Genomic DNA, 23,203 nt, shown 5'->3' with positions numbered 1-23,203 from the left:
AGGAGTGCCAGGGGACAGAGATTCCTGGGTGCACAGCCACTTACGTGGCTGCAGCAGTATGTAAACACCTGGAAGAAAGATGGGTTCAGTCATGTAAGTATGCATATTTTTATATAAATATTGCCCCGCCTTGTGTCAGGCACATTACTGTGGATCTAAATGTGCTCATCAAAGAAGGTCAGTAAGATGTTCATCATTCCAATTTGCAATTTTAACGTAATTTGTGTTCAGCTTGGATTTTGCCATGATTTTAAGTATCCCAGTTCTATCTTAAGTTACATAAAATTTGTATTAAATTTGCATAGCAGCCAGAATTACTAACATCTTCATCAGGCTTCAAGTCTCCTGGCTTTTTGACATATAAATATATTCCTATGATCTCTGTTAGTGATGAGCTAAAGATTTCTGTAACATGCAGATCTCCACAGAGCCAGGAATAGTAAGAAACTAAACCAATCAAAACCAGCAACTCCTGATCAATTAGCTGTCATTTGGTTCGGTAACCAACAGTTAGAGCCTTTGATTGGCTCAGTTTAGTTCACTTCCTGTTTCTAACCTCATTGAAGGTTTGCATGTTAGGAAAATGTTTTGCTCATCGGTATACCTTGTGGATTTACATTTAGTATGTTTAAAAATAAATGAGCATCTGATACAGACAAAAAGATTGCAAGTAGACTTCCAAAAGTAAAAACAAAACAAAAACATTAATTTCACAAATCTAAACATTTTCTGTTATAAAAACACATGTTTTAAACACGCATAATGATTTTTTAGATTTTTACAAAAAAAGCAAGCACAATAAAACAAGCATAAAATAAAGTCACTATACATTCCCTTTAAATGTTTATAAATTTTAGATTTTTTTCCCCATTCAGTAGTGATCAGTTATCTCTGAATCTAGCCAAATGAGCTTCATTAAAGATAACATTAGCCAGATAAATTAAAAATCCATTAACTTAAAAGGCTAATGTTTATAATAGTTCCAGCTTTTCTTATAGCAAACATAGAGCAGAAATGTTTAAGTACAAAAATAATTACTAGTTGCTTCTCCACATCACTAAGACCCTCGGATTACTCTTTGAATGCAAAAATAAATATATACGAATACTGAAACAACAAACAGTAAGCTGCGGCACACAACAGAGGAAAAACTGCCATGGCATAAATGCACATCAATCTATCTGTGTGCGTTACACAGCTGGATATTACTGTTATTATTACTTCCATCACACAGAACATTGACAGCTGTCTGCCACTATAAAATTCATGGCTAGGTCTCATAGAAAAGACATACACAGCTATCCATGCACAATACTCAAAGCTATTGTCCCTTGAGTAGATATGAGCAACCATCTTTATTGTCCAGGGAAGAGCATATGAAAGTCATAGACCGTCTGACTCTTATCTGTGAGACACAGCACAGAGACAGCAGAAAGAGACCCCAGGGGAAGGCGAGTGAGTAAGGTAGAAACAATTTCAAATCTGAAGACAAAGGAAAATTGAGTAAGCAAGTTGGGACAAAAGGGGAAGGATTCAGTACAGAAGAAGCTTTAGAAGTAAGACAGATTTAATTTAAGGCAATGGGAAATATATCACTACATCAAAAAGCATAGAGGCAGAGGCGATAGAGATAAGGGGGACACGGAAACCTCAACCTACGCAACAAAACACAGAGGTTTAAACGTACTAATAGCTTTTTTCTTACATGTCATTTTTGCTTTGTCGTAGATCACTGACCTTTCTATTCTAACCTAACTTTTATACTCCGAGATCAAGTTCTGGAGGACTTTACTTCCTCTACATTGCACCATAAATTCATCAATAATTCTTCTACACAGCGATAGGGCTCTCATTGTGGATAATGTCATCAGTTAATAGTGGGTTCCCTGGTGTGCTGTGTTTGAGACCAGCTAAACCTTTATCACTCATCAGTCCTACGTACCCATGTAGTTATTCATACCTTCCAGCAAGAACAAAAACCATAGGCAAAATCATAAATGGACCAACACTCATGAGAAAAATCAGCTGTAAAATGTCCCCATCATATGTGGAACTCCAAGGCAAGATATATTGCAATGATTTTGTTGACATAAGAGGTCTAATATACGATGGCATTGTCAGAGAACTCCAAGCATGTGCAGTGTGGAGATCATGAGTGATCTAGAAAACCTGCACTGGATTCTTGACATTTAACCCACTATTCAGCGGTAAAACATGACAGCCCACGTCTGTGACATATTGGCCCATATGCAATTAACTTTTTCTCCCGAGATTTCTCCTAAGTAATATTTTCACAGCTTGTCAACTTTTAAACCATTAGCAAGCAAGAATATACCGATACTCAAATAATTGTCATAGTAACTTTTCACTAATTTTTTGGTATTTTTTTAATTGCAAAGTGATAAAAAGTTATTTTAAAGAGAAGAAATATCTCCTAGGAGAAAACTCAGGAGAAGCAGTTAATTGCATATGGACCATTGTGTTTCAATCTTTTTTATTGATAATTTAAAAAAAATGAAAGAAACCAAGTGCATAAGTTCTGTACTAAAATATAGTGGAGCCTACTGATAGGTTAGTAACTTAGTAAATCAGCAGTAAGGTGCTCACAGTGAAATTTTTTTTTTTTTAATAAACTTGGGCTGTCCTGGATTTAAATAGGACATTTAAAGAGAACCCGAGGTGTGTTTAAAGAATGTTATCTGCATACAGAGGCTGGATCTGCTTATACAGCCCAGCCTCTGTTGCTATCCCAAACCCCACTAAGGTCCCCCAGCACTCTGCAATCCCTCATAAATCACAGCCGTGCTGTGAGGCTGTGTTTACATCTGTAGTGTCAGTCTCAGCTGCTCCCCCGCCTCCTGCATAGCTCCGGTCCCTGCCCCCGTTCCTTCCCTCCAATCAGCAGGGAGGGAAGGGATGCAGGCGGGGACTGGAGTTCTGCAGGAGGCGGGGAGAGCAGCAGACTGACACTATAGAGATAAACACAGCCAGCTCTGACAAGCTGTTTGTCAGCAGCATGGCTGTGATTTATGAGAGATTGCAGAGTGCAGGGGGACCTTAGGGGGGTTTGGGATAGCAACAGAGGCTGGGCTGTATAGGCAGATCCAGCCTCTGTATGCAGATAATATTCTTCAAACCCACCTCGGTTTCTCTTTAATGAATGTAACTTAATGGATGAAATTGTTTATATTGTACAATATTCATTTATCTGTTTTTTTTAATATTTGCTCATTGTAAAAGCTTTCCTCTCCCCGATTTAATTTCTTAAATGTATTACTGGTGGTGGCATCTTTACTGCTGGTATAGAGCAAAACACTGGAATGTTTTTTGTTGAGTGTTCCGAAGTGAACAGAAACAACACCTGGGCCCATATGCAATTCATTTTTTCAGTTAATGTTCATCTTTTTAAACTAAATTTTCAGCATAATATAATTGAAAAAGTACCCAAACGTAATTGAAAAAGTGCTTTCAAATTTATTTTGAGTATTTTCTTGCTGGCTGGTGACTTAAAAAGCATTTTATAACACGTGAAAATATCTCCTAAGAGAAAACTTGGGAGAAAAAGTTAATTGCATATGGTCTCCCAGAGTGCTGTGGGAGGAGAAGGCTGCATAACTAAATAGTCTAGGCTAAACATCACTGAGGGGACAGGATTAAAGGGTCACTTAAGTCAAACAAAAAAATGAGTTTTACTCACCTGGGGCTTCCAATAGCCCGCTGCAGCTGTCCGGTGCCCTCGCCATCTCCCTCCGATCCTCCTGGCCCCGCCGGTAGCCACTTCCTGTTTCGGTGACAGGAGCTGACAGGCTGGGGACGCGAGTGATTCTTCGCGTTCCTGGCCACAATAGCGCCATCTATGCTGCTATAGCATATATCATATACCATATAGCAGCATAGAGGGTGCTAATGTGTCTGGGAATGCGAAGAATCACTCGCGCGTCCCCAGCCTGTCAGCTCCTGTCACCGAAACAGGAAGTGGCTGCTGGCGGGGCCAGGAGGATCGGAGGGAGACAGCGAGGGCACCGGACAGCTGCAGGGGGCTATTGGAAGCCCTAGGTGAGTAAAACTCATTTTTTTTTGTTTGACTTAAGTGTCCCTTTAAATACCAATATGCATCAATATATTGATATAGGAATAGCTTCTGATGTTAAAACCAGAATAATCAACATAAAATGGGTATCCTAAATTATACAGTATATTGTGCCATAAATTGTTGCAGTGCATCTTTAATTAGAAAGAAAATAGAACTCTTTTTCTGTCAATGGTGCATGCAACAACCATTATACAATTCAGGAGCATAACGACAAGCCCTGCCCCCTCCCTCCCCAGAAATTTTTTATGGTGTCCCAAAGTTCACTTTACCTTCTCACTTGTTCACACCCATGACCAGGAATCATCTGCCAAGTGTTTCCCTCCCCCCCTCCATAACAAGTGTGACATAAACAAAAGCTGGACTGGAGGTGTGCTTCTGTATAGGACAGAGTTAGGTTCAGAAGTGGGGCCCCCACATACTTGGGCCGCTTGTGGCTGCAGGGGCTGTTCTTCCAATAGCTACACCTCTGATCCAACCACTAATTTACATACCTGACTGTTCTCTAATATAATTCAGGTAATCCTAGCCTATTTGCAGACAATTTTTCTGTTCAGGTTTGTTGGACCACGCATAACCACACTGGGGGTGCTTGGAGATCTCTGGATATGCTGTATATGTGATGGTTCACCAGGCCAAACATTTGCTGAAACTGGTTGTGCAAAAAAGATGATCACATTCACATTAAATACTCGTTTCGTGATTGAAGCAGTTTAATCAGCCAGAAGGGTCAGAACTGGGACAAGAACGTCAACTGCAAGACTTCAATAGTACGGCGTTCCTCACTGGCTTCATCACTCAGAGACCAGAAGTTTATTTCAATAATGCACTCTGCCAGCAAAATGATAAGTGCTTCTAAAGATATCACTGACATTTTAATTTCTGAGGCAGATTTTACCTTCCTTGCAATAAAAATTTGGAGAAAACAGAAATAAAAAGAGATTTCAGCACCTGTGGATGTCAGCGAACCAATCCAGTAACTCGGATTGTGGCACGCAATTCACCTTATCGTCAGCAGAACAGGTTTTGCAAAAATTTGCTCATCTCTACTAATGAATATTCATTTGTGCCTAGAGGATGGCAATCTCTTGCAGATGGGAAAAGCCAGTGTCGAAGGAATTTCACAGCTGTATCACTTTGTTAATGGAATGCATGGCTAGCGTGTTTGCACAGACAGATGTTTGCCACGTCTATGCGAGAGGTTGCACTTGATGGATATGTGTCTTTTTTCCGCTAAATTAACTTTGCAACTGTGTGAAGGTGGTACACTTCAATGGCGAATGGTCATCCATTCTGATATATTTTTAATCTCTCTCAAATGATACGGCTTGATGGCCTATTATTTATTTCCACATCATCTCAGCTGTCATTCAGATGCCCCTCTGCTTTTTAGTGCAATATCACCTCACTTTTAAACTGACATCTTCCTGTGATAACCGTTGCTGGTGGGGCCTGATTTATTAACAGGAAAAGTAGGCATGTACCTTTCATCACTGTTGGAGCGTTTTTTATTTCTAGTGGCTCCCTAACAATGGTAATTGTTATACACCGCTCTTGAGCTGGGTCTTAATGAGTCCTGCATAGAGAAGGGCGTATTTGGCATCTCATTCTGAATGATGGGTGGTCTGCCACTACAGAGAGGGCCAGATTTCTGGAAATGTCACAAAGGCCTGGGCCTTGGGCACTTGCACCTCAAGGGGGTGACTGAACATAGAAGGGGGCCGGCTGAACAGAGAAGACAAGGATTTAAATTGAAAAAGGAGGCTGGAAATGGGGAGGAACACATGGAAAATGGGTGCTGCTGCCCATGAGAGCTGTGCATGAAAGAGGTGCTGTAGTAAAAAATTGGAAGGCTGCTCAAGCCATGGGGGCACTACATAGGAGAGGAAGCAACAAGAAAGTTGGCCTGGGGGGGGGGGGGCTAAAAGTATAAATTTGTCCTTGACAGGGACACTTTACAGCAGTAAACTCTGTTCCTGGGTCTATACTACAGGCTAGCTAAGAGACAGCTGGGAGTACACACTGTGCAGACTGCACTGGCCTTATGTAAGAAAATATGATGTTTTATGACAGAAAAGTTATCAGAGACTAATTATGGCCAATATAAACAAAAATACAATAATATACTACACAACAACAAAACCTCCCAACAGTAAAAGCTGCATTTATAGTAGTTCTACTGACTGGGACAGAGGTGGACTTGGGGGTTCTGTTGGCTGAACCATGTTGATTAGTAAAGACATCCATCCCATTAAAGGACCAATGGAGAGCAGAAAAGGTGACAAAATTCTTCATAACCCTCTTAGCAAAAGTACTATTTCTTAGGAGTATAGCTATAGAACAAAAACCCACTTCACTCTGAGTTCCCTGTGGCTCTTAATTAAAATGCTAGTGGTTCTAGGAATCCATGACTTAACTGGAGTACTCACTGTAACAGTAACACCACTACCTCACAAGTCCTGCTATAGTGCCATATTGATCCATACCTTGAACTGACGAAGGCCACAACAGCCTGAAACACTGTTTAAATGTTTGATTATTTGGCAAAATTGTACTGGGTGCATCAGGGGAACAGTTTCATGGTTGTTCGGAAGCCACAGCCTGACAGAGTCTTCTCTGCATCTGCAGCTTCATTATGTTCTATTTTTATTCATTTTATATAACTGGGGTGTATGCCAGGGGCGTTGCTAGGATTTTAAGAGATTCAGGGCAATTTTGGGCACTCCAGTCAAAAAAATGGGTGTGGCCATGCACCAGAATGTGGGTATAGTTGTGGGGGGAGCCAAATTTGTACATGAACTCAACAGTGGTCTGAGTTGGCCTGCCCAGCAAAATGTTAGATGAAGTTCCCCTCTTCATCATACGAAAAAACAAACAAACAGCATATCACACAAATAGGCAGTGTCACTTAAACATAACTAGGCGGAGTTACCTAGCTTCTGTGCTGGCTGGTCCGGCTTTTTGCTGGGCAAGCTTTGCTGCTGCCAGTCCCCCATAGCATTCTATGACTTTCTACTGGACCATCTCCCATGCTTCCACAGCCCTCCCATTGAGTCACCACAAATTCCCAGCATGCCCCCATAGAACAACCACAGTTCCCTGCATGCCCCTATAAAGACATCACAGCACTCAATATGCCCACATAGAGGCCCCATAGCACCCAGCAAACCCCCCATTGCTATGGTGTTATGGTGCCCCAATTGGGGAACGCTGGGTGCTGTAATGCCATGCTGGGTGCTGTGGTGCCATGCTGGGCTCTTTGCAGTGCCATGCTGGGTGCTGTGTTGCCTCTACTCTGCCTGGGGAACATCCAGGGCACCCCAGAATAGATCAGGGGCACGTGCCACTGATCTTTGGGGCTAGCAACGTCCCTGTTGTATGCACTAATCAATGTTAAGCAGAATTAGGTGCGTAAAGTCTTATGCACAGTGAGCAGAGCATAATGCATTGCATGTATTGTAGTGCATTCTGCCCTACTCAATGTGCATTAAGACTTCACACACAGAATTCTGTTTAACACAGTTTAGTGCATACACCCCGTTGTGTGCAAAACCCATGTAGAGTTCATTTGGTTCTTCTTCTATACCATTCCCAAAGACTATTTATCTTGCTGAGTATTTCAACCAAGACTTATTTAATTCCCAGTGTGGAAGCAGTATGCCCAGGCACAGCCGGTTTATACCACATCTATAGCCTATTACTTCTATAAAGCCAAATAATCCTTTTTGCAGGTAGCAGTTTCAGACTAATTTGCATTCATCCATGTAAGGTACAGATATGGCTCTACAGGTAGGACTTGTAAGGTAGAGATGTCACAAGATACCTAGTAAAGCCAAAGAAAGTCAAGATTTTTTTTTTAGCAGAAGAAGCCTAAAGTAAATCTGGAGAGTGGAGAATAAAAATTTCCATAAAAACGGCACAAGCTTGTTTGATAGCTATATGCAGTGGAAATAGAGGGGGTAAGCTCGATGAGACAATGAGAGAGCTAATGATGTGAGGATTTTCAGTAAGCTAGCATGGGGATGTCTCTAGTCAGGTGACACCAGATTGGATAGAGAGACGCTAGAAAATGACAGGTAGGATGATGCTCAGACACTGATGGTTGTGAGGACAACATGTAATATACTTGTCCTATGATCTAGTGCAGGGTGCAACATCTATAGGATCTCTAAACGTAAACATGGTTCCTATTATAGCTCTTGTTCTCGTTACACCTTCTCTTCATCTCCCTCACTTCATCAAAAACACCATGGCCTGGCAAAGGCTTTTAGACAACACTCTGCCTTATTCAGTTTTACAAAACCTTTCTACCTTCAGTTGATCTAACATTCATCTCTCCTTCTTCCTCCTAAATCTCTCTTGATTTCCAGTCCTATGCTCTCTCATTAAAGTCTAATTAACATAATTTGCATAATGCATGCTCATTATTATGTTCTGAGGAGTCAGGTGACAGGGAAAGCAAGATAATAGGGAGGGGGTGAGAAGGGAAGAGGAGAAAAAGAGAGATGGGAGTGAGAGTGACTGCTAAGAGGAAGACACTTCCAAACTGAGAGCAGGAAAGAAACGGCAAGCTCGAGATTCGCACATTGATACCTAAATACGTTCTTCCCAGATCCCTATGGAGTATCAGATACTATTATTAATTAAAAAGCAGCTACTCACCTTCGATCACACGATCCTCTGCATGGAAATAGGGAGATAAAAACAGAAAAAAATATATATCAGTTACTGAAGCAGAAGAGGAAAGTCAAGAATATCTAAACATGATACAAAAACTGCACAAGATGAGACAGATATATACAGACAGCCATGGAGATGAAGGAAGTAAGATAAGACAAATCCAATTTTGTGTAATTTCACAAAGGATTAGTAAAGCTACGTGCACACGGGCGTGTTGTCTCCAGCCTTGCCTCAATCACTGTTTTTTTCCCAAAAAAAAGGGCAAAAGGTGATGTTAGCTATAGGGATTAGCTTCAAACCAGGAGCAGAACAGGCAGCGTTCAAAACAAAAACAAATATCTATACTTAGGGCATTGTTACAGTATATCTATAGACTACAATTGTGAGAGTCCCTTTTTGCAACTGCGTAACTGAGAGTGCACATGGGTGCAAATACCGACATGCAGCAAAATACACATGTCTATTTTCTTTATGCTAACAGGAAATGCTCACCATGTATTTTCACTTTGATCTTTGATTCTTGCATGGACAGATATACACCCTCAATTTTGGCCACGTTCACATGGTGTGTTGTGATACGGTGTAATGGCCACTTTGTAACACAGCTTACTGCACTGCAATTAACTACCTATGACATTCACAGTACTGCGGGTGCATTGCCATACAACGGAGTGTTCCATGGTAACATACTGCAATTTGGTTACAATGAAGCATACTTTGCATTGTCTGTATGCTTTACGGTATGCGATGCAATGCACAGGTGCATTGCATTGTGTTCTCGTTGTGACAGGGAATGCGACCAAACTGTGAACATGGCATAACTGTCTTCTATTTCAATCATTTTATTGGTGTTTTAAGAGTTTAACATTTGAGACTTTTAAATAGTGACAACACTGGTAGTTTATTCACATTGCTTGATATGGGGGGAGGAAAAGTTCAAAACACTGTATTATACCTTTCAATAAAGGCAAACCTTTATTTATATACAAATAACTTGACCTCTATCAAGAAGAGGTCAACACCTCAAATGTGTTCCTTTGTAAGGCCATGTGTGCTTAGCTATGCAGAAGCCCCTGGGGGATGAGCTAAGAAGAAAGGATGATCTTAAAGGAGATAAAGAAAGTAAAGAACTGGCCATAGGGCGCTCGTGTGTTATGGAAGTACAGAAAAGAGAAAATGAGTTGTGAAAAGAGAAAGCTTAAAAAAAAGGAGAAGGAAGATCCAATCCAAAATCCCTTCCCTTCCCCCATCCTATTCAACTGCAGAGTATTATTTAGACTAGGCGACCTAAGCTCGTTTAAAAACGGGGTCTAGGTCAGTCCTCATCGCAGCATCACAGTGCACATGTGCACGCCTGCCCATCACGCGGCATGTGTGTGCGCCATTTTGCCCTGTCATGTGTCCTGTCCCAACAGCTGTCAGTGCTTGACATGCATAATAGCGCAAAAGCACTGACACACGGATAGGACGCAGGGACACTTGCAATTTATTATATAGGATTCTTACTTCTTACAGTAAAGAACAAAAAGGAACAAAGTCTATTTCAAACTAGGATTGGATACTATGTATGCAAGTTTATCTCATCAAGTCACGTCATTTCAGGTGACCTATAACCTGTTAACTGCCCCGCACGCATTATCTCAAGTTAGATAATGTGTACTACCAGGGCATCGTCTAATGCCATAAACTGTTTTGCTGCCTAATGCAGCTATGCAGAGCAGTGCAGGGAGCTTTTTCATACTTACCTGTTCCGGGCAGCTGGGTCGGCCTCTCCTTTTCATAGACCTATGGAGTTGCACTCCCGCCATCCTCTACTGAGTTCCGATCACATGATATGACATGTGAAATGACACGTAATCATAACCTAGGGGGTGGTGTAAGCGTTGCAGTGCCGTCAGTTGGTGGAAGAGAAGAAAAGGGATGATGAGAGACTCTTCCATCACCCCTCTTCCACCACTAGGCTGCTCTGCAACACTGACACCATCCCCTGTGTTACGACCATGTCATATCATGTGATCGAAGGTCAGAAGAGGATGCTGGGAGTGTAGCTCCGCGGGTCTATGAAAAGGGAAAGCCAATCCAGCCGCATGTCATATCATGTCATATCATGTGATCAGAACTCAGAAGAGGATGCTGGGAGTGTAGCTCCGCGGGTCTATGAAAAGGGAAAGCCAATCCAGCCGCATATCATGTCATATCATGTGATCGTAACTCAGAAGAGGATGTTGGCATTGCAGCGCCACTGGTGGAGGAGAGGAGAAACCCTTAGGGCTAAACCAAGGACAAGTCTTGGCTTCTGCCCTGCCTCTTCCTGCAGTGCGCAAACTAATAATCTCACTTTACAGTCGCATGCAGTGCAGGTCAAAATTTTAAATTGTTTTTTTCCTTATACCTGAGTGGGGTTAAAATCTCTTTAAATGAGGAACATAGCAATATAACTGCATAAGCTATTTTGGCTTTATTTTAAAATACAAACGTGGCTGCCGGCTGGCATTGTTTACATTAATTAATGACGCATCAGTAGGCCCATACTCCTCATACTCCGTGTTCTCCTGAAGGGCTAATAATATCTCCAAAGGGTTAAAAGGAGTTGTACAGAAAGAAAAAACATTTTTCAAGTAGTGCCAATGTTTCAGAAGTAGATTGTTCTAAACAGAAATAGCACTTTATTATTGGTTTCAAACATAAAGTTACATCTTATACTAGGCTAGAGGGTATGTATGTCAAATGGGGGAAGGGATAGAATCAGTAATAAGAGCATAATAATAAGAGTATAATGAAGAGTATAATGCATTATTGATCAGTTATCCCTTCTTAAGATGTTATAAGCACACTTAGATAAAAATACATTCATATTCAAGTCAAGTCAAAAGTTGAGGCCTGTATACAGAGACCCTCATCCATTTCATTTTCTTCTAGGTGATATTTTCACATCTTAATAATAAAATGCATTTTAAGCCACCAGCAAGCAAGAAAATACTCAGAATAATTTTGATAGTATTTTTCTGCAAACTTTTTGGTGCTTTTCAATTATAGAGTGCTGAAAATGTATTTTAGACAAAAGAGAAAAAATACCTCCCAGGAGAAACTTAGGAGAAAAAGTTGTGTATCAGTGATTTGTAAAGACTCTCTGACCACACAGAGAAGGATCTGGACATTTGGACATGCTGAAGTAACAAAGCATGAAATATTCTTTTATGTACAATCTTTCTATAACTACAGAGTTGCTCCATCCCCTATTGCCTGATAAAGCAGGGCCACACCTGCGAAACGTGTTGCCATGACCCTTTGGCATATATATATAATTTATATATAAATAAATTTGCTTGTTGACATAATATCAACCCTGTTTTTGTGTCTGCTTGGAGGGGGCAAGTCTACCACTGCCTCCCCTGTTTTTTTTGTTGTTGTTGTTGTTTTGTTTTTTAAATAGCTACTTTTATCGTTTTGGCGCCTCTGATCATTTCCACATTGTTTGAGTCCAATCATGGTGGAAGCGTGTTAACCCCTTGTTTCCAGATCTACAGAGAGCGACTTCTTAATCCTGAGTGGGTACAGGTCTAATCTTCCCACCTGCATCTACAGTGATTGGCTTAGTGCATCGATCTGCAAAATTGGCTCTTCAGCTGTTAAGGAACTACAAGTCCCACAATGAATTGCATGAGTCTAACAACCACAGTCATGATTCATAAAGGCAAATGCATTGTAGGACTTGTAGTTCCTTAACAGCTGGAGAGCCAAGTTTGCAGATCACTGCCTTAGTGGTAACCCATGTTTGTGAGTATAACTTTACATACTTGCCTCTCATCACCCACATCAACCCAGTACATGCTGCACTATATTGGGCTCTCAGTGTTCTCTCTCGTTTAATCTTTATATATCATCAGATTCACAGCAGTTTATTACAGTGAAACCCCGTTATCCAGTACTCCGTTAACCAGAAGTCTCAAGCAACCAGAAAAACAATCCTGGCCTTGTCGGATTCATAAATCTACTTTACACTTCTTTATACAGTACCAAATACCTTTGTTATATTAAGTAAAGTCTGTCCTATGTCTTAATTTGTTTTTAATTACTGTATTTCAACATTAATACAGAGTCACCCATCAAACACCCCGTCACCACCTGTCACTGCTACCGATCAGATGAGACAGTAATCTGCCCCTTGCGGGCACCCAATCACCCGCCACACCCTCAAATAGCCCCACAGCCCCCCTCTGATCAACTCGCCAGTGCACTGCTTGCATATATTCTCCCCTGTAATAACCTACTGATCACCTATCAATCACCCCGTCACCCCCTGTCCCTGCTACCCATCAGATCAGACCCTAATCTGCCACTTGCGTGCAACCAATCACCCGCCCACACCCTCAGATAGCCCCCCAGACCCGCTCTGATCTACTCGCCAGTGCATTGCTTGCATATATTATCCCTTGTAATCACCTACTGATCACCTATCAATCACCCCATTACCGCTACCCATCAGATTAGACCCTAATCTGCCCCTTGCGAGCACCCAATCACCCACCCACACCCTCAGATAGCCCCCCAGACCCGCTCTGATCAACTCGCCAGAGCATTGCTTGCGTATATTCTCCCTTGTAATCACCTAATGATCACCTATCAATCACCCCGTCACCCCCTGTCACCCCCTGTCACCGCTACCCATCAGATCAGACCCTAATCTGCCCCTTGTGGGCAACCAATCACCCGCCTCCACCCTCAGATAGCCCCCCAGACCCGCTCTGATCAACTCGCCAGTGCATTGCTTGCATATATTCTCCTCTGTAATCACCTACTGATCACCTATCAATCACCCCGTCACCCCCTGTCACCACCTGACACTGCTACCCATCAGATCAGACCCTAATCTGCCCCTTGTGGGCACCCAATCACCGGCCCACACCCTCAGATAGCCCCCCAGACCCCCTCTGATCACCTCTCTAGTGCATTATTTACATCTGTTCTCCCCTCTAATCACCTACTGATCACCCATCAATCACCCCCTGTCACTGCTACCCATCAGATTAGACCCTAATCTGCCCCTTGCGGGCACCCAATCACTCGCCCACACCCTCAGATAGCCCCCCAGACCCGCTCTGATCAACTCGCCGGTGCATTGCTTGCATATATTCTCCCCTGTAATCACCTACTGATCACCTATCAATCACCCCGTCACCCCCTGTCACTGCTACCCATCAGATCAGACCCTAATCTGCCCCTTGCGGGCACCAAATCACCCGCCCACACCCTCAGATAGCATCCCAGACCCCCTCTGATCAACTCGCCAGTGCATTGCTTGCATATATTCTCCTCTGTAATCACGTACTGATCACCTATCAATCACCCTGTCACCCCCTGTCACTGCTACCCATCAAATCAGACCCTAATCTGCCTCTTGTGGGCACCCAATCACCCGCCCACACCCTCAGATAGCCCCCCAGACCCCCTCTGATCACCTCCCCAGTGCATTATTTACATCTGTTCTCCCCTCTAATCACCCACTGATCACCCATCAATCACCCCCTGTCACTGCTACCCATCATACCCATCAGATCAGACTCTCATCTGCTCCTTGCGGGCAACCAATGACTGGCCCACACCCTCAGATCACCCTCAGATACCCCGATCACCTCCCCAGTGCATTGCTTGCATCTATTCCCCCCTCTATTCACACCCTGAGACACCCATCAATCACATCCTGTCACCCCCTAGCACACCTACCCATCAAATCAGGCCCTAATTTGCCCCGTGTGGGCTCCTGATCACTCGGCCAAACCCTCAGATCTCCCTCAGACCCCCTTCCAATCACCTCCCCAGTGCATTGATTGCATCTATTCTCCCCTCTAATCACCCACTGAGACACCCATCAATCACCTCCTGTCACCACCTGTCACCCCCTAGCACTCCTATCCATCAGATCAGGCCCTAATCTGCCCCCCTGCGGGCTTCTGATCACCCGGCCAAACCCTTACCCGCCCCCACCGCAGTGATATAATTTTTTTTTCTAATCGCTGCTGGTACGACTTAATTGTGGCTGAGACCAACCGTTATGCCACACAATACAATACGCAACCGCCAAGAAGCTACTATGCCCAGCCTTTTTGGTGGAAGCCACTCCAAGTTTCCGAACGTAACATTTTTTGGAGCCTTCTTCTTAACATGGGTCTAGTCAAAAATAATGTATTGCGGTCTTATTGGTCTACGCAACCAATACATCACATGCCCATGTTCTCTGCTGCCATGTCCAGGTCACGATTTGAGAACATCCTGCGCTTCCTGCACTTCAGTGCCAAATACAACCTGTCATCTAAGAGGCCACCCTGCTTATGACTGGTTCCACAAAATTCGGCCCCTAATAGACCACCTGTCATCAAAATTTGCAGATGCTTATACCCCTGAACAGTCATTTTGAGGCATTTGGTTTCTAGACTACTCCTCACGGTTTTGGGCCCCTAAAATGCCAGGGCCGTATAGGAACCCCATAAGTGACCCCATTTTAGAAAGTAGACTCCCCAAGGTATTCCGTTAGGTGTATGATGAGTTCATAGAAGATTTTATTTTTTGTCAAAAGTTAGCAGAAATTGATTTTTATTTTTATTTTTTTCACAAAGTGTCATTTTCCACTAACTTGTGACAAAAAGTAAAATCTTCTATAACTCACCATACACCTAACGGAATACCTTGGGGTGTCTTCTTTCTAAAATAGGGTTACTTGTGGGGTTCCTATACTGCCCTGGCATTTTAGGGGTCCTAAACCGTGAGGAGCAGTCTAGAAACCAAATGCCTGAAAATGACCTGTGAATAGGATGTTGGGCCCCTTAGTGCATCTAGGCTGCAAAAAGAGTGTCACACATGTGGTATTGCCGTACTCAGGAGAAGTAGTATAATGTGTTTTGGGGTGTATTTTTACACATACCCATGCTGGGTGGGAGAAATATCTCTGTAAATGACATTTGTTTTATTTTTTTACACACAATTGTCCTTTTACAGAGATATTTCTCCCACCCAGCATGGGTAGGTGTAAAAATACACCCCAAAACACATTATACTATTTCTCCTGAGTACGGCGATACCACATGTGTGGCACTTTTTTGCAGCCTAGGTGCGCTAAGGGGCCCAACGTCCAATGAGTACCTTTTGGATTTCACAGGTCATGTTGAGACATTTGGTTTCAAGACTACTCCTCGCGGTTTAGGGCCCCTAAAATGCCAGGGCAGTATAGGAACCCCACAAATGACCCCATTTAAGAAAGAAGACACCCCAAGGTATTCCGTTAGGAGTATGGTGAGTTCATAGAAGATTTAATCTTTTGTCACAAGTTAGCGGAAATTGATTTTTATTGTTTTTTTTTTCACAACAAGTGTCATTTTTCGCTAACTTGTGACAAAAAATAAAATCTTCTACGAACTCACCATACTCCTAACGGAATACCTTGGGGTGTCTTCTTTCTAAAATAGGGTCATTTGTGGGGTTCCTATACTTCCCTGCATTTTAGGGGCCCTAAACCGTGAGGAGTAGTCTTGAAACCAAATGTCTCAAAATGACCTGTGAAATCATAAAGGTACTCATTGGACTTTGGGCCCCTTAGCACAGTTAGGGTGCAAAAAAGTGCCACACATGTGGTACCGCCGTACTCAGGAGAAGTAGTATAATGTGTTTTGGGGTGTATTTTTACATATACCCATGCTGGGTGGGAGAAAATAAAATCTTCTATGAACTCACCATACTTTTAACTGAATACCTTTGGGTGTCTTCTTTCTAAAATGGGGTCATTTATGGGGTTCCTACACTGTCCTGGAATTTTAGGGCCCCTAGACGGTGAGGCGTAGTCTTGAAACCAAATGTCTTAAAATGACCTGTGAAATCCTAAAGGTAGTAGTATGCACAGGGGTGTCTGCGGGCTTCAGGCAATGGTAAATGTTGTGGGGAGTTCCTATGGCTGGAAGGGTCACCAATCCTCCAAATGATCCAATCAATCCACACAATTCCCATAAGGAACTCAACCCTCAGCGGATGCTTATCCAACGAAGAACATTTATTCAAGTGTTACATGAGTATACACAGCATAATACTTCCAGCACAACGTTTCGGGCGAAGTGCCCTTTATCAAGTGCTCTTGATAAAGGGCACTTCGCCCGAAACGTTGTGCTGGAAGTATTATGCTGTGTATACTCATGTAACACTTGAATAAATGTTCTTCGTTGGATAAGCATCCGCTGAGGGTTGAGTTCCTTATGGGAATTGTGTGGATTGATTAAATCCTAAAGGTACTCATTGGACTTTGGGCCGATTAGCGCAGTTAGGGTGCAAAAAAAGTGCCACACATGTGGTATCGCTGTACTCGTGAGAAGTAGTATAATGTGTTTTGGGGTATATTTTTACACATACCCATTTCTCGCTGGGTGCGAAAAATATCTCTGTAAATGGACAATTGTGTGTAAAAAAAAAATCAAAAACATCTCATTTACAGAGATATTTTTCCCACCCAGCATGGGTATGTGTAAAAATACACCCCAAAACACATTATACTATTTCTCCTGAGTACGGCGATACCACATGTGTGACACTTTTTTGCAGCCTAGGTGCGCTAGGGGGCCCAAAGTCCTATGAGCACCTTTAGGCTTTACAGGGGTGCTTACAATTTAGCACCCCCCAAAATGCCAGGACAATAAACACACCCCACAAATGACCCCCATTTGGAAAGTAGACATCCCAAAGTATTCAGAGAGGGGCATGGTGAGTCTGTGGCAGATTTCATTTTTTTTTTTGTCACAAGTTAGCAGAAATGGAAACTTTATTTATTTTTTTGTCACAAAGTGTCATATTTTTCTAACTTGTGACCAAAAATAAAATCTTCTATGAACTCACCATATCTCTTAGTGAATACTTTGGGATGTCTTCTTTCCAAAATGGGGTCATTTGGGATGCTTCAAAATGGGAAAATTCACTTTTTGCACCATAGTTTGTAAACGCTATAACTTTTACCCAAACAAATAAATATACACTTATTGGATTATTTTTTTTTTATCAAAGACATGTAGCACAATAAATTTGGACAAAAATGTATATAGAAATTTTACTTTATTTGAAAAATGTCAGCACAGAAAGTTAAAAAAATTATTTTTTTTGGCAAAATTCGTCTTTTTTAATGAATATAATAAAAAGTAAAAATCGCAGCAGCAATCAAATAGCACCAAAAGAAAGCTGTATTAGGGACAAGAAAAGGAGGTAAAATTAATTTAGGTGGTAGGTTGTATGACCGAGCAATAAACCGTTAAAGCTGCAGTGGTCTGAATGGAAAAAAAGTGTCTGGTCCTTAAGGGGTTTTATGACTGCAGTCCTTAAGTGGTTAAAAAGGCAACACATTCATTAAAATAAGTTAATTAGAAATTATTGGCATGTAACGTTTAATGTAAGTGTCCTACTTTATTACATTTTGTAGGTGGTAATAAAGAGTTAGAACCAAGGAAGACCAACGATCTTCGCAAAGATATGCGGAACAAATGGTCTTGGTAAATAGGATGCCAGAGGCATTAGGAAATTGTGCATTAGAAATGGTGGTTGCACTGGTCAAACAAGAATGGTAATTAAATAAATGGACCATGGGAAAAATTAAAGGATACATTTTGAAAACAAGACATGATAGGAGAGGTATTGGGGTTTATCCTGAAGCCTATGCTTTCTATAAGAGAAAATGTTTTATCTTTATGAGTGTCAAACCAACTTACAACTTAGACTAAGGCACTTTCTTAGAAGAAAGGCTCTTAGAACAACTTACGGTAGTCAGAAGTAGTGCTGATTGATCTAGTGTTAGCAAACTCTAAAACTGGACCCCACTGAATTCAATGGTGAGTAAAATCAGGTAGGTGCTTGATTGTAGCAGGTTTCACCTCTCAGGTGGCATGTCCACCACAAAGAGAAGAGAGTGCTTCTGTTCTGCAATACCTTTAATTCATTCTGCCTTTAAATCAGTTTGATGTTGGAGAAGTTTGGGCATGTGAGATACGCTTGGAAATTTTGGCGGTCTTGTATGGGCAATTCTTTTGCAATTTGCAAACTGAATTAACCATTTCAGCCCGCGGGTATTTTTCACCTTAGGCATCAGAGCAATTTTCCCCTCCCATTCATTTGCCAATAACTATCACTTATTATCACAATGAATTGATCTATATCTTGTTTTTTCCACCACCAATTATGCTTTTTTTGGGTGGTACATTTTGCTAAGAATTATTTTTTTCTAAGTGCATTTTCACAGGAATATTAAGAAAAAAATGGAAAAAAATCATTATTTCTCAGTTTTCTTTCATTACAGCTTTAAAATAATACAAGCTACCATAATTAAAACCTATGTATTTTATTTGCCCATTTGTCCTGGTTATTACACCATTTAAATTATGTCCCTATCACAATGTATGACGCTAACATTTTATTTGGAAATAAAAGTGCATTTTTCAATTTTGCATCCATCACTATTTACAAGCTTATAATTTAATTTTTTTCGTAATATACCCTCTTCAGATGCTTGTGCTTGTTGTCTGCAGTGGAAAAGGGCCCTAAATAACGTCTACCTCCAACCTTTCATCCAAACTACGGCCCAGTGCATACCAAAAACCTCTAGCAGATCTGCAAAACGCTGGAGGGTTTTTGAAGCAGATTTCAGAACAATTCTAGGCAGCATGCCTAGCATTTTTTGGCACGTTTTTGTGTAGCAGATGTCATATTTTGTTACAGTAAAGCTGTTACTGAACAGCTTCTGTAACAAAAACGCCTGGAAAACCGCTCTGAATTAGCGTTTTTCAGAGCAGGATTTCCACTTTCCTATACTTTAACATTGAGGCAGAAACGCCTCAGAAATCTAAAAAATGCTGCAGCCCGAGTTTGCATTTCTAGAAAAAACTAACTGCTCTGGTGTGCACCATCCCATTCACTTTCATTAGCCAAGCGGTTTTCCCCCTGCAAGCGTTTTAAAAAACGCTTCAGAACCGCTCTGGTGTGCACCAGCACTTCCTCTAAATCAGGTATGTCAAACCAGTCCTACGAGGGCCGAGATCCTCACACATTTTTGACACAGCTCAAATGAATTGATGGGCCTGAATCAGGAAAGGTGTGGTCCATCAGGTAGAACACATTCCTTTCTTTCTCAGTCCATCCTAACCACTGGCCTGGATCTGGCCCTCCAGGCCTGGAGTTCGACACATGTGCTCTAAATGTAGCACTCCTTTAACCTTTACTAGACCTGACTGTTCTATCCACTGAACGGATTTTCCCTCTGCCATGTGGAGTGCCAGTAATTCAGACCTTCCAGCACTGTGCCAAGATCATGTGGTGCGGAGAACAGCTGCTGCAATACTAGTTAGATTGGATGATGTTTGTGACACCTGTTTTGACCTGGATTACAACAAAAGACATTATTACATATTTCTATTTCTGCCCTGTAGGTTTACTCATTAAGAGGTTGTTTTCAAGGCGTTTCCATTCTTTTTTACGCTTCAAATCACAAGTGAATAGACGAGGGCAGTGGTGCCATTATCGATTCACATATTTTTATGGGTGCTGGAAGATTATCTGGGGCCCATCTAATAGGGCTTATAGGTTCCAGCATAAGTTTCTAGCAGGCTATTACCCCCGTGACACACAGCACCTAGGGTATACAATTGGCGCCGCACTGACTTGCACTATAGCGCTATTTAGCGTTATAAGTGTTAAAAAAATGGCACAAGCAGAGTGACTTACACTTATAACACTAAATAGCGTTATAAAGTGTTAAAAATGCAGGGGGGGGGGGGTGGCTAATGTACAGCGGCGGGGGTCTCGGAGGGGGAGAGTGTTAGTCAGACATAGGCAGAGGGTAAATATACATTACCACAGTTTACATTACCTGGTCCCTGATTATGTTCTCTCTCCACTTCCTACTTAGTATGAATGAGTCCGGCAGCCAGCCAATCACCATGCAGCTTCAGTTCCCGCATGGTGATTGGCTAGCTGCAGGACTCTTTCAAACTAAACAGGAAGTAGAGAGAAGATGGGATTGCCAGGGCCAGGTAATGTATGAGAGATGCCGCTAATGACATCTTATTGCTAAAGTTATTTAACGTTTCAGGACATTTATGAAACGTTAATGGCATCTTGCTACCAAAGTTATTTATCGGCATTCACCCCGCGCCATTTTTTACAGTCGCTATTTTTTAATTGTACCCAAGACCTCACCTCCATTTTGGGCTATTTTACTCTTCAAAATTTAAGCAACTCCTGTGCAATGCAAGAGCAATAGTAAGGTAGACTTATATGGAATCTGGAGGCCTTATTTAATATGGGAGACCCCATATATCTGCCCCCATATATCAGGTGCATTTCCCATCATATGCATATTTCTTTTTTCAGAAGTAAAAGAAAGCAGAAGGTTGGCACTACAGGTTAACACCACTCAATGCAGATCATGCAGTAGACACGTGAGGGCCTTTTCAAATGTGCCTCCTCTTTGTTTCCTGGACACCCACTGATGCGTGCTCAAGCTGACAATGATGCAGATAAATAGATGAAGAAAAATGGAAGCTGGCACTGCTGCAGGTGGTCAATTTAATGTCGTAATATAGTAGGTACAAACGTGCAATAGTGTAACAGACATGCAAGTTACAAATGATGAAGCACATACCCTGTGAGAAGAGGCTTTGGTGGTGGTGGGTGCTGGGCACTGATGCCTGATGGCCGTTTCACGCTAAACAGCGCTTCTACGGAGGCTACGGTAGCCTCCGTAGAAGCGCAGTTTAGCGCGAAACGGCCGTCAGGCATCAGTGCCCAGCACCCACCACCACCAAAGCCTCTTCTCACAGGGTATGTGCTTCATCATTTGTAACTTGCATGTCTGTTACACTATTGCACGTTTGTACCTACTATATTACGACATTAAATTGACCACCTGCAGCAGTGCCAGCTTCCATTTTTCTTCATCTATATTTCTTTTTTCGTCTGTATTTTTACTGTGTCTTTATTTTTCTGTTTTCTTTGGTCTATCTTCAGACCCTAAAATCCAGAAAGATTCATCATGTCGCCAGAATGTCTACAGCAGCCCTTGCTCTCACTCACCTCCCTGGGCTACAGCGCTGCAATTTTACCTCCGTCCTCCGGGTGACGCTGTAATACTGTAGTGAAATTGCAGACGGCGATCTCACCAGAGTGATTCAGAGCCTCGGAGGACAGGAAGGAAAATGGCAACAGACATTTGGATCCCCCGGGAGGTAAGTACAAATAGCCGCTGCGCTCCATTGACCTTCATTGAGCCTCCGGCGGCTAGCCCAAGTGTATCTCGAGATTACCACCAGGGAGGTTAAATTGGCGAACTGCTGAATAGTAAAAAATTGCCCGGTTACTAGGAGGGGTGTAAGCTTGTGGTCCTAGATTCCCAACAAAACCCTTTGGTCCAGAGAAATGCAATAATGGGAAACAATGGGCAGAAATTTAGATATACCAGTACTGCACCTCCTATTCATTATAGCAGTGATGAGCTGAGTACCGACATAGAAGAAGTACAGAGAAAAGGCCAAAGAGCAAAGACGAATAAGGCATAACGAAAGTGTGCACACAAAGTGAATGCATAAAAGTAAAAATAATAATCACAAAGTCATTGTGTTGCACAGCTAATGCTCATTTGTTTGATATATATCAATTTTGAGAATGTCCTGCAATGACAATTCCTGGCGATAAATAGACAAACATGCACTGTTCCCCTATTAATGATGCTCGGGAGACCATTGTAGATTGTGGTTCCAACACACTGCCACCAAATGCCGGGCGGGCAAAATGCCCAGCATTGTGCGGTGATGATGCAGCCGCATTCATCACAATTCGTAATCCCTCAGCTTAGTAAATCAGCTTCTTTGTGAAGCTTTATGAGTTTGGGAACTGCAGTCACCACTGATCAAGTGGAACATTAAATGGTTGCTTATCCTATCCTATTAGTTTGACTCACAATAATGTTGTTGAAACTGCTTTGTTATCATGTGTTGATTCTCAGTCCAAATGGTTCACTACTTCCAGTCTTGCGAAGTAGAACATAATTATGAGCCTTATGTAAAAAGGCAAAATGCAATGTATAGTTTTGTTAGTCATTCAGGTGCAGCCCTACCTTATCTAATCTGAAAAGAATGGTGAAAACTAAAAATGTAAATGTTGGGTTTGAACAAAAAAAGAAGATTAAGAACCTCTGCCAGCTTCTTCCCAATTTCTAGACTCACACTGGGGAGGACTGCATGCACTTCCTGCAGTTTTCATGAATATCACAAAAGACAGAAAGTGATGTGATAGCACCAAAACTGGAGCACAGAGAACAATCAAGGTTTTTCTTTTTCTAGAAAGATGAAGGATTAGAATGTCTCTAATATGTATTGCTTTCAGTGGAGAAATATAACTTCCTGTCTCTCTCACAGAGGTCAC

At 42.0% G+C, this 23,203-nt stretch overlaps 1 protein-coding gene across 14 annotated transcripts in view; it reads right to left on the bottom strand.

The window, feature by feature from the left end:
• The window catches only part of NRXN2 (neurexin 2), a 1,344,669-nt gene that overhangs the window by 782,164 nt on the left and 539,302 nt on the right, over positions 1-23,203 (bottom strand). For all 14 annotated transcript variants that reach the window (XM_068260058.1, XM_068260059.1, XM_068260060.1 and 11 more), the window contains one exon: positions 8,753-8,770. In XM_068260058.1, coding sequence (XP_068116159.1) covers positions 8,753-8,770 — 18 coding nt within the window. The remainder of the gene's footprint in view (positions 1-8,752; positions 8,771-23,203) is intronic.

This window comes from Hyperolius riggenbachi, chromosome 11 (assembly GCF_040937935.1).
Source record: "Hyperolius riggenbachi isolate aHypRig1 chromosome 11, aHypRig1.pri, whole genome shotgun sequence".
NCBI classification, from domain to species: domain Eukaryota; kingdom Metazoa; phylum Chordata; class Amphibia; order Anura; family Hyperoliidae; genus Hyperolius; species Hyperolius riggenbachi.
The sequence above is the reverse complement of the archived record's forward strand: the minus strand, read 5'-3'. Positions and strand labels throughout refer to the sequence as shown.